Source organism: Felis catus, chromosome C1, assembly GCF_018350175.1.
Source record: "Felis catus isolate Fca126 chromosome C1, F.catus_Fca126_mat1.0, whole genome shotgun sequence".
Taxonomy (NCBI): domain Eukaryota; kingdom Metazoa; phylum Chordata; class Mammalia; order Carnivora; family Felidae; genus Felis; species Felis catus.
In genome coordinates this window covers 75,384,416-75,396,766 of record NC_058375.1, presented here as the reverse complement: position 1 = coordinate 75,396,766, position 12,351 = coordinate 75,384,416, and the positions used below count along the sequence as shown (strand labels likewise).

The following is a 12,351-nucleotide window of genomic DNA, read 5'->3' as shown; positions in this document are numbered from 1 at the left end:
CCACTAAACCAACCCTGCAAGAAATTTTAAGGGGGACTCTTTGAGGGGAGGAAAAAAAAAAGAAAAGAAGACCAAAGCAATAAAGACTACAAAGGACCAAAGAACATCACCAGAAACACCAACTCTATAGGTGTAACACAATGACACTAAATTCATATCTTTCAGTAATCACTCTGAATGTCAATGGACCAAATACTCCAATAAAAAGATACATGGTATCAGAATAGATTAAAAAACAAACAAACAAGATCCATCTATATGCTGCCAATAAGAGACTCATTTTTAGACCTAAAGACACCTGCAGATTGAAAGTGAGGGGATGGAGAGCCATCTATCATACTACTAGGTGTCAAAAGGAAGCTGGAATAGCCATCCTTATATCAAACAAACTAGATTTTAAAACAGAGACTATAACAAGAGATGAAGGGCATTATATCATAATTAAGGAGTGTATCCATCAAGAACGTCTCACAATTGTAAATATTTATGCCCCCAAACTTGAGTACCCATTATATGTAAATCAATTAATTACAAACATAAAGAAACTCATTGATAATAATACAATAATAGTAGGGGAATTTAATACCCCACTTACAACAATAGACAGATACCTAAGCAGAAAATCAACAAGAAAACAGTGGCTTTGAATGACACACTGGATTGGACTGGATGACTGGGTATATTCAGAACATTCCATCCTAAAGCAGCAGAATACACATTCTTCTCAAGTGCACATGGAACATTCTCCAAAATAGATCACATACTGGGTCACAAATCAGCCCTCAATAGGTACAAAAAGATCAAAATCATACCATGCATATTTTCAGATCACAGTGCTATGAAGCTTGAAGTCAACCACAAGTAAAAATTTGGGAAGCCCTTAAATACATGGAAGGTAAAAAACATCCTACTAGAGAATGAATGAGAACATTACAGTCCAAACCCTTTGGGATGCAGCAAAGGCAGTCCTATAAGGAAAGTATACTGCAATTCAGGCCTATCTCAACAAGCAAGAAAGGTACCAAATATACAATTTCAACTTAAACCTAAACAAGTTAGAAAAGAAACAGCAAATAAAGCCTAAATCCAGCAGAAAAAGGGAAATATTAAAGATTAAAACAGAAATAAATGATACAGAAACAAAAGAATGCAGTATAACAGATCAATGAAACTAAGAGCTGGTTCTTTGAAAGAATAAACAAAATTGATAAACCTCCAGCCAGATTTCTCAACAAGAAAAGAGAGAGGATCCAAATAGATAAAATCACAAATGAAAGAGGAGAGATCACAACCAACACCACAGAAATACAATTATAAGAGAATACTGTGAAAAATTATATGTCAACAAACTGGGCAATCTGGAAGAAATGGACATACCTAGAAACTCACAAATTACCAAAGCTAAAATAGGAAGGAATAGGAAATTTGAACAGACCCGTAACCAGAAAAGAAATTGAATCAGTTATCAAAAAGCTTCCAGGGGCACCTGGATACCTCAGTCGGTTGAGCGTCCGACTTCGGCCCACGTCATGATCTCGTGGTCCGTGGGTTCGAGCCCCGCATCGGGCTCTGTACTGACAGCTCGGAGCCCGGAGCCTGTTTCAGATTCTGTGTCTCCCTCTCTCTCTGACCCTCCTCTGTTCATGCTCTGTCTCTCTCTGTCTCAAAAATAAATAAACATTAAAAAAAATTTTTTTTTTAAAAAAGCTCTGAAAAAACAAGAGTCCTGGGCCAGATGGCTTCCCAGGGGTATTCTATAAGACATTTAAAAAAGAGTTAATACAAAAGGATATAATGAAGGGAGGGAGTAAGGGAGGGAAAGAGGGAGAAGAGTTAATACCTATTCTTCTCAAACTGTTCCAAAAAGTAGAACTGGAACAGAAACTTCCAGACTCATTCTGTGAAGCAGCATTACCTTAATTCCAAAACCAGACAAAGAGAATTGGAAGAATTACAGGCCAATATCCCTGATGAATATGGATGCAAAAATTCTCAATAAGATACTAGCAAATTGAATTTAACAGTACATTAAAAGAGTTATTCACCACAGTCAAATGGGATTTATTCCTGGGCTGAAGGGCTCGTTCAATATTTGTAAATCAATCAGTGTGATATACCACATTAATAAAATAAAGGATAAGAACCATATGGACCTATCAATAAATGTATAAAAAGCATTTGATAAAATAAAGCATCAATTCTTGATAAAACAAAAACTCAACAAAGTAGGTTTAGAGGGAACCTCAACATCATAAAGGCCATATATGAAAGAATGATCATCAATGGGGGAAAATTGAGAGCCTTTTACCTATAGTCAGGAACAAGACAAAGATGTCCACTCTCACCATTACTATTTAACATAGTTCTGTAAGTCTTAACCTCAGCAGTCAGAGAACAAAAATAACGAAGCACGAATAATGAAACACAGACAAATCAAGGAATCAGTCCCATTTACAATTGTACCAAAAGCAATAAAAAACCTAGGAATAAACCTAACTAAGGAGGTAAAAGTTCTGTACTTTGAAAAGTGTAGAATGGCACAAAAACAGACACATAGACCAATGGAATAGAATAGAAACCCCAGAACTAGACCCACAAACGTATGGCCAACTCATCTTTGACAAAGCAGGAAAGAACATCCAATGGAAAAAAGACAGCCTCTTTAACAAATGGTGCTGGGAGAACTGGACAGCAACATGCAGAAGGTTGAAACTAGACCACTTTCTCACACCATTCACAAAAATAAACTCAAAATGGATAAAGGACCTAAATGTGAGACAGGAAACCATCAAAATCTTAGAGGAGAAAGCAGGAAAAGACCTCTCTGACCTCAGCCGTAGCAATCTCTTACTCGACACATCCCCAAAGGCAAGGGAATTAAAAGCAAAAGTGAATTACTGGGACCTTATGAAGATAAAAAGCTTCTGCACAGCAAAGGAAACAACCAACAAAACTAAAAGGCAACCAACGGAATGGGAAAAGATATTTGCAAATGACATATCAGACAAAGGGCTAGTATCCAAAATCTATAAAGAGCTCACCAAACTCCACACCCGAAAAACAAATAACCCAGTGAAGAAATGGGCAGAAAACATGAATAGACACTTCTCTAAAGAAGACATCCGGATGGCCAACAGGCACATGAAAAGATGTTCAGCGTCGCTCCTTATCAGGGAAATACAAATCAAAACCACACTCAGGTATCACCTCACGCCAGTCAGAGTGGCCAAAATGAACAAATCAGGAGACTATAGATGCTGGAGAGGATGTGGAGAAACGGGAACCCTCTTGCACTGTTGGTGGGAATGCAAATTGGTACAGCCGCTCTGGAAAGCAGTGTGGAGGTTCCTCAGAAAATTAAAAATAGACCTACCCTATGACCCAGCAATAGCACTGCTAGGAATTTATCCAAGGGATACAGGAGTACTGATGCATAGGGCCACTTGTACCCCAATGTTCATAGCAGCACTCTCAACAATAGCCAAGTTATGGAAAGAGCCTAAATGTCCATCAACTGATGAATGGATAAAGAAATTGTGGTTTATATACACAATGGAATATTACGTGGCAATGAGAAAAAATGAAATATGGCCTTTTGTAGCAACGTGGATGGAACTGGAGAGTGTGATGCTAAGTGAAATAAGCCATACATACAGAGAAAGACAGATACCATATGGTTTCACTCTTATGTGGATCCTGAGAAACTTAACAGGAACCCATGGGGGAGGGGAAGGAAAAAAAAAAAAAGAGGTTAGAGTGCGAGAGAGCCAAAGCATAAGAGACTGTTAAAAACTGAGAACAAACTGAGGGTTGATGGGGGGTGGGAGGGAGGAGAGGGTGGGTGATGGGTATTGAGGAGGGCACCTTTTGGGATGAGCACTGGGTGTTGTATGGAAACCAATTTGTCAATAAATTTCATAAAAAAAAAAAAGAAAAGTGTAGAAGACTTATGAAAGATATTGAAGAGGACACAAAGAAATGGAAAAACAATTCCATGCTCATGGATTAGAAGAAAAAACATTGTTAAAATGTCTACACAACTCAAAAAAAAAAGTCTACACTTCTCAAAGCAATCTACAGATTTAATGCAATTCCTATCAAAATAACACCAGCTTTCTTTGCAGAGCTAGATCAAACAATCCTAAAATTTGTATGGAACCACCAAGACCCTGAATAGCCAAAGTAATCCTGAAAAATTGAAAAACTGGAGGCATCACATTTCTGGATTTCAAGCTATATTACAAAGCTGTAGTCATCAAGACAGTACTATACTGGCACAAAAACAGACACATAGATCAATGGAACAGAATAGAAAATTCAGAAATGGACCCACTACTATATAGTCAACTCATCTTTGACAAAGCAGAAAAGAATATCCAATGGAAAAAAAGACAGCCTCTTCAACAAATGGTGTTGGGGAAACTGAATGACAACATGCAGAAGAATGAAATTGGACCACTTTCCTACACCGTACACAAAAATAAGTTCAAAATAGATGAAAGATCTAAATGTGAGACAGGAAACCTTCAAAATCCTAGAGGAGAAAACAGGCAGCAACTTCTTTGACCTTGGCTGGAGCAACTTCTTACTAGACACATTACTGAAGGCAAGGGAAACAAAAGCAAACATGAACTCTTGGGACTTCATCAAATACAAAAGCTTCTACACAGCAAAGGAAACAATCAGCAAAACTAAAAGGCAACCTACGGAATGGGAGAAAATATTTGCACATGACATATCTGATAAACAGTATCCAAAATATATGAAGAACTTATCAAACTCAACACCCAAGAAACAAACACCCCAGTTAAGAAATGGGCAGAAGACATGAATAGACACTTTTCCAAAGAAAACATCCAGATGGCTAACAGACACATGAAAAGATACCCAACAACACTCATCATTAGGGAAATACAAATCAAAAACACAGTGAGATGCCACCTCACACCTGACTGAATGACTAAAATTAACAACACAAGAAACAATGCCAGGTACTGGTGAGGATGCAGAGAAAGGGGAACCCTCTTGCACTGTTAGTGGGAATGCAAACTGGTGCAGCCATTCTGAAGAACAGTTTGGAGGTTCCTCAAAAAACTAAAAATAGAACTACCTCACAATCTAGCAATTGCACTATTATATGTTTACTGAAAGGATAAAGAAATACAGATTCAGAGGGGTACATGCACCCCAGTGTTTATTGCAGCATTATCAACAATAGCCAAACAAGGGGGAAAGCCCACATGTCTACCGAAAGATGAATGGATAAAGAAGATGTGGTGTGTATATACAACAGAATATTACTTGGCCATCAAAAAAGGGAAATCTTCCCATTTGCAATGATGTGAATGGAGCTAGAATGTATTATGCTAAGGGAAATAAGTCAGTCCAAGAAAGACAAATATATGATTTCACTCATGTGGAATTTAAGAAACAAAACAGATGAAGGGAAGGGTGGGGGGAAAGAAGAAAGGTTAACAAACCAGAAGTCTTTTTTTTTTAATGTTTATTTATTTTTGAAAGAGAGAGCAACAGAGTGGGAGCTGTGGAGAGACAGAGACAGAGAGAGAGAGAGAGAGAGAGAGAGAGAGAGAGGGAAAGAGAATCTGAAGCAGGGTCCAGGATCTAGACAGATCCCAACACTGGGCTCAACCCACAAACTATGAGATCATGACCTGAACCAAAGTCAGGTGCTTAACCAACTGAGCCTCCCAGGTGCCCCACAATCCACAAGAGACTCTTAATGGTAGAGAACAAATTGAGGGTTGATGGAAAGAGGTGGATGGGAGATGAGCTAAATGGGCGATGTGCATTAAGAAGGGCACTTGTTGGGATGAGCACTGGATGTTGTATGTAAGTGATGAATCACTGAATTTTACTTCTGAAACCAAAATTCTACTGTATGTTAACTAACTAAAATATATTTTAAAAAGAAAAAAGAAAATGCAAACAAATAAAAAAGCCAAAATGATTTTCCTGAGATTTAAATAGATTGTTTTTTGGCTCAAGTCCTGCTTTTAAAAAAAAAAATCTAAATTTGGTTAGTTTTAGGGATAATGAAATAAGGACTTGAAGAAATAGTTTTTCCCAAAAATATGAAAAAGTGTTCTAGTCTTCAAGATCAAGTCTGGTAAGCATAGAATGCAGATACTGCATTTGTACAAGGCAACAAAGTATACCATACTGTAAACTCCTGATGGCAGCAGAACCAATGGCTAATGCTAGAATTGTGGAGTGATTTGAGATATCTGACCCTGTTTTCTTGGTCTTCAGAGAACTTCAGGTCTTGCCCTGAATCTTAATTTTAGCTTTGTCTTCCATATCTGCACCCCTACTCATTGTTTCAGTCAAACAGAAGTAACTTTGTAACAGTTTTTCAGGATCTGCACTTTCTAATAATTCTGCCTTGGCAAGCTGCATGATCCCTTCAAATCTACATGTCCACATTCTATCAACTCTTTGAAGTGCACCAGATTTCATCATATATCCATCATATCCCTGGCAGATATGCTCTGAAGTTGTACAATACTTGTTTCCATGCGAGAGATTATAATCTCGGTTACATTTATATGTTGACATGTTTATCTGTCCCTTCATAAAGTCATCTTGAGTTCAGGGAATCTCATGTGGATCTTTTCATCCATACAGCCAAATGCAGTGTCTGGCATTTGTAGGTGCCTAAAGAGTAGTTGTTGAACAACGTTTGTGTTGCAAATACAGACAACATGAAGAAAAATTTGTTAGAGGAATAATTGCTCACATTGTATACCTACTATCTTCTAGGCACTGCATTAAACATTCTACGCATATTGACCATGTCATTCACTTCTTTTAATAGCTTAGGATACTGAGGCTCTGAGAGGGGATTGTATTAATACTCAAAATGAGGTTGAATTTATGATGGTCTTCAAAACTTGTATTCTTTGCCATACTGTTCAGCAATATATAGTGACAAAATAATGAATGAAAAGCTGAATGAATGAAAAATGAATTAATGAATAAAGAGCAGCCTTCTAAGTCCCTTGTCCAATGTGCTTTTTAGGAAGACCCTAAGAATGACTCATGGATCTTTGCCCTGACTGTGCTTCTGAGCAGCACCTTGATCTACAACAGCATGGGCACCATCAACAGCCAGGCTCTGGAGCAGCTGCAGTATCCTTCCAGGGACCAAACCACCAAGTTTCATTGAGTTTACAGGAATGGCAACTGAGACTGTCCTCTTTCCTGTGACTTAATTGTCATGGTTGAAGAAGGGGGTGAGGGGACACCGAGAACAAAAATTAGTGTTTGTAGAATGTATTTCTATCTGAGATCTGGAAATTGTGGTGTAAAGTACTTTTTCCTTAGCTGAGTTCCCACAGCTATATGACTGAACTAACGCAGCTGGTCAGGGCAAAGTCCTCCTCAGACTACACTGGGGTAGAGGACTCTGCCAAGTTTGTGAGTTTCTTTCCAGACTTTATTTGGGCTTTACGAGATTTCACATTGGAGATGAAGATAAATGGATACTCCGTAACTGAAGATGAGTACCTGGAGGATGCCTTGAAGCTGCTTCCAGGTCTCAGAGTATGGCTTAAATGGTAGAAGGTTTTTTTACTGGGTGGGATCAGCTGAGTCCTGTCAATCAGCATTTGACATATATGTTTATTTCAATTTGGATTGAAGCCGGTGCTAATGGTGATTGGGGTTTGTGGGTTATTATTACTTTAAAATCTCCAGCAATTGAAGCTTAAGGTCACTAAAGAAATTTAGGGCCCCATTTTGGATCAGATAACTTAATGCTAATTAATGCCATGAAAAAAGATCCCCAGATTGCAATCAGTGCTATAACTTCTTGAGGCCCACATATTTCTGTAGCTTGTTAAGTGTTCTTCTTGTTCTTTCTTTAAAAAAAAAATCAGATTGGAAGTTGCTAGACAAAATCACAATGGAATTAATTACCTTATTTTTGAAATATAATAGTAATAGTAATATGGTAATTGGAATAGTAAAATAGTAAGTATATTTTAATAGTAAAATATATTTTACTAGTACCTAGAGAGTTATATTCTTCACAGAAAGGGTATTTTCCACACTAACAGGTCCAGAAAAAAATGTTGACGTACCTTTCCAGTAAAACTGTGAGTCCTTCATGTCACCTTTCTTATAACATCATCCTTTTCATTTTGTAGCCTTAAACAATATGCTATTTTAATATTATGAATTTGTCACATTATATTTAGCAGAGTGGATAATAGAAGGCATCTATAGGGAATATCTTTTTATTTTTTCATTACTTTATTCTTTATTAAACAGCTGATATGTGCCATAGAGTTGCTCTTAATTGTTCTATGAAGTCTAAATTAATCTGACATAGGGAAATGATGAGGTCTCAAATTACATTGAGATTAATGCATACTTTAGAGATTTCAGTTACAGGACTCTCTAAACATATTTGCGGTATGATCTGATTTTGGCTTATGCTTATAAAAGTTTTCTTTACTGACATGGGTATCATCTGTTTCCTTCCTCACATTTCCCCAGCAAAATGTTATCCGTTTGTTCTGGCATCACTTCAAGGCCCATGTTTCTTTGCTTTGCTTTGCTTTGCTTTGCTTTGCTTTGCTTTGCTTTGCTTTGCTTTGCTTTTCTTTTCTTTTCTTTTCTTTTCTTTTCTTTTCTTTTCTTTTCTTTTCTTTTCTTTTCTCTTTTCTTTTTTCTTTTTTGTTTTTTTTTTTTTTTTGGTGTTTATTTATTTTTGAGAGTGAGCGAGCAGGGGAGGGGCGGAGAGAGAGGAGGACAAAGAATCTGAACTGGACTCCGCACTGACAGAAGAGAGCCTCCTGCGGGGTTTGAGCTCATGAACTGTGAGATCATGACCTGAGCTGAAGTCAGATGCTCAACCAACCGAGCCACCCAGGTGTCCCAAGGCCTATTATTTCATTTTTGCCATGGAAATAATAAGATCAGAAAAGTACCTCTGACCTTTTTTTTTCTTTTTTCTTTTTTTTAACTGAAGTATAGTTGACACATATTGTTACAGGTGTAGAACATAGTGATGTGACAACTCTATACATTATGCTATGCTCATGACAAGAGTAGCTACCATCTATCACCATACAATACTATTACAGTGCCATTGACTATATTCCCTCTGCTGCGTCTTTCATCCCCATGACTTCTTCATTCCATAACATGAAGCCTGTACCTCCTACTCCCCTTCACCCATTTTGCTCATTCCCCTACCCCCACCCTTTCTGCAACCACCAGTTTGTTCTCTCTATTTATGGACCTCGGACTCTTCTTTTCTTAATCACTAAACATGTATTCAGTATTTAATCCATGGGACTCCATAAAAATGCTAAGGAAACTATCCTAAGGTTCTTCTCTTGGGCTGAATGCCTCTCTTTCCTCTCCTGAAGTACTCCCTTGACTCTTAACTCTGTTCAAGGAATTTTCCTTAACTTTGGTGTGTTAGCCCAAGATTGATTTGTAAAACACATGATTAGAATAAAGGAGATTTACAGTCATAAGAGCTGCAGTGATGCAAAGATTCCTGGAAATGAAGTTCTCACCCCCTTACCTGGAGACTGCCTTTCAGTGATCACCTTTTTTCCACCTTTGCAGGCACAAATCCCAAAATCCAAAATTCCAACCTTCCCAGAGAGTGTATCAGACAGTTCTTTCCAAAACGGAAGTGCTTCATCTTTGACCGGCCTACAAATGACAAAAATCTCTTAGCCCATATTGAGAACGTGCCAGAAGACCAGCTGGACAGTAGTTTCCGGGAGCAATCAAACAAATTCCGTACCTATGTTTTCACTCATACAAAGACCAAGACCCTACGAGAGGGAATCATTGTCACTGGGAACCGTGAGTCACCTTTGTCCCACAGCATGTCTCTGTATTAGTGTGCGTGGTGGAGCTTTGAGTATACTCTGACTTTGGCAGTAATTTTGTTGACATCTGTTTGTCAGATGTCAACTGACTATGGAGAAGCAGATATTCATGCCATGAAAAGTATTCATACATGTTTCTTAATTAGTCTCCCTATGTGAGGGTTTGCTGAGACTTAATATATCTCAGAACCTTAATTCACTAGTTATAAAAAGGCAAGATGGAGTTAAAGAGAGGACATCTGCAGATTGAGAAATCCTATGGGATATCTTCTGGTCTTTAAGGATATAGTAGATATTTTGTAAACTTACATGAGTCATATCATAAATAGGAAGCTATAAATTCCTTTAAGCCTGTTGAGATAGAAGATTATGTATAATCTTATATGCAGGGCATGCATGCTTCATGGGTATGTGACTTATGTAGTCCCAAGTGGAGATGGGCTCATACTCTGACTCTGTTTTATTTTGTTTTGTTTAAGTTTATTTATTTATTTTGAGAGAGAGTATTCCAGGCTGTCAGTGCAGAATCCGATGTGGGGCTTCAGCTTAAACCGTGAGATCATGATCTGAGTGGAAATCAAGAGTCAGTTGCTTAACCAGCTATACCACCCAGACATCTGTCTATCGCTGTTTTGAATTCTTGATCATTTTCAACTAGGAGCCCACATTTTTATTTTGTACTGGGCCACACAAATTATGTATCTGGTCTTGTTTGTATACACTACTTCACCTATATAACCTATTCCTTTTTATTCTCATTGAATGGGAAACTATTTTTCCAGTGACCCATGAGCATATTTGTTGTAACTGGTAATTTAAATTATAATATGAAGAAATGGAGAACAATAAAAGAAAGAACAGGAAAACAGTAATGTTGTTAGAAAGGAATAGATTCCCAAAGAAGAAAATAAAGTTTCCTTCTAAATAAGGTGGGGTTTTTTTTTTTTTTGTGATCTCAGGATGATGCTCCATAAAAACTGGAAGCCAGTGACTAAGACCTCACTATTTATCCTCAAATTTCCTGGCCTATTCAGGGCTGGAGACTCTGTTGAAAGCCTATGTGGTTGCCATCAAGACGGGAGAAGTTCCTTGCTTGGAGAATGTGGTGACAGCTCTTGCCCAGCGTGAGAACTCAGTGGCCGTGCAGAAAGCAGCCGACCACTACAGCGAGCAGATGGCCCAACGAGTGAGCTTCCCCACAGACACGCTCCAGGAGCTGCTGGATGTGCATACAGACTGCGAGAGGGAAGCCATTGCAGTCTTCATGGAGCATTCCTTTAAGGATGACAAGCAGGAGTTCCAGAAAAATCTCATGGTAATTGTCTTATAGTAAAAACCTCATGGTAATTTATCACTCCTGATTTCTCCCCTTCTGAAATGATGCTTAGAGCCTATATTTTTTATTAAATAGCTCATCTCTACAATGATAGAAGGAGCCTGGATTCTTGTGAGACAGGGCTTTACAGGGCTACAGTTCACCCTTTTACTGTAATGTAGGCAGTTCATTAATTTTCTGTTGCTGCACTAAAAATTGCCATGAATTCACCAGTTTAAAACAACAAATATGAATAAGCTCACCAATCTGTAGGTCAGAAGTCTGGTGTGGAATGGTCCTGTGCTCTGTTCATGGTATCACAGGCTAAGAACAAGGTGTCAACAGGACTGAGTTCTCATCTGCAGGCCTCTGAGGAGCCTCCAGTTCATTAAGGTTGTTGGTGTATCCAATCCCTTGGATTGCAATTTACAAGTTCAAAGAACAAAGTTCTGTTTTTATATCTTCACATACTAGAATCCTATTGGAAGAATTCATTAAGGATTCCAAACTCTCTTCAGAGTATTCTTCAGTCAGCACTGGGGGGTTGATTTTCTTTGTACACAAAATCCATTTGTAGCAACCCAAATCCTCTGAGGAAGTGCTACTTCTGGCCACAAATCAACTTTCTATTGTTTATTATTGATGGTTGGGTCACTGTTAATCATACTACAGTAGAAGGAAAATTGGAGTTTATGTCTTCCAACACCATCATTTTATAGTTGATAAGCTTGAATCCAAGGGAGTTAAGGGGCTTTCCGCAAGTAACACAGAATTGATTAGAACTAGGACTAAAAGTCTTTTGACTTCTGGTCCATTCCATGTTCCGGTCTACTCATAGGTGATCAGAATGCTTTTCCTAAGAGGATGACATTGGACTTCCCCTTCTAACGGCTTCTATTGGATTTCTCCCCTATTTCTCTGGCAGGACATGATAGAAAAAAAGAAGAAAGATTTCTTGCTGCAGAATGAATACACATCTGTTAAATATTCCCAGGCAAAGCTTCAGCAACTTACAGAGCCCCTGATGAAAAGCATCTCAACAGGAACTTTCTGTGTTCCTGGAGGACACAGTCTCTACTTAGAAGCAAAGAACAAGGTTGAATGGGACTATAACCTAGTGCCCAGGAAAGGGGTTAAGGTAAGGAATAAAGAGGGAGGGAT

General features: G+C 38.2%; 1 protein-coding gene across 5 annotated transcripts in view; it reads left to right on the top strand.

The window, feature by feature from the left end:
- The window catches only part of LOC101093701 (guanylate-binding protein 6-like), a 39,467-nt gene that overhangs the window by 6,887 nt on the left and 20,229 nt on the right, over positions 1-12,351 (top strand). For all 5 annotated transcript variants that reach the window (XM_011284884.3, XM_006934887.4, XM_045036144.1 and 2 more), the window contains 5 exons: positions 7,040-7,149; positions 7,359-7,555; positions 9,604-9,849; positions 10,910-11,190; positions 12,116-12,328. In XM_011284884.3, coding sequence (XP_011283186.2) covers positions 7,040-7,149; positions 7,359-7,555; positions 9,604-9,849; positions 10,910-11,190; positions 12,116-12,328 — 1,047 coding nt within the window. The remainder of the gene's footprint in view (positions 1-7,039; positions 7,150-7,358; positions 7,556-9,603; positions 9,850-10,909; positions 11,191-12,115; positions 12,329-12,351) is intronic.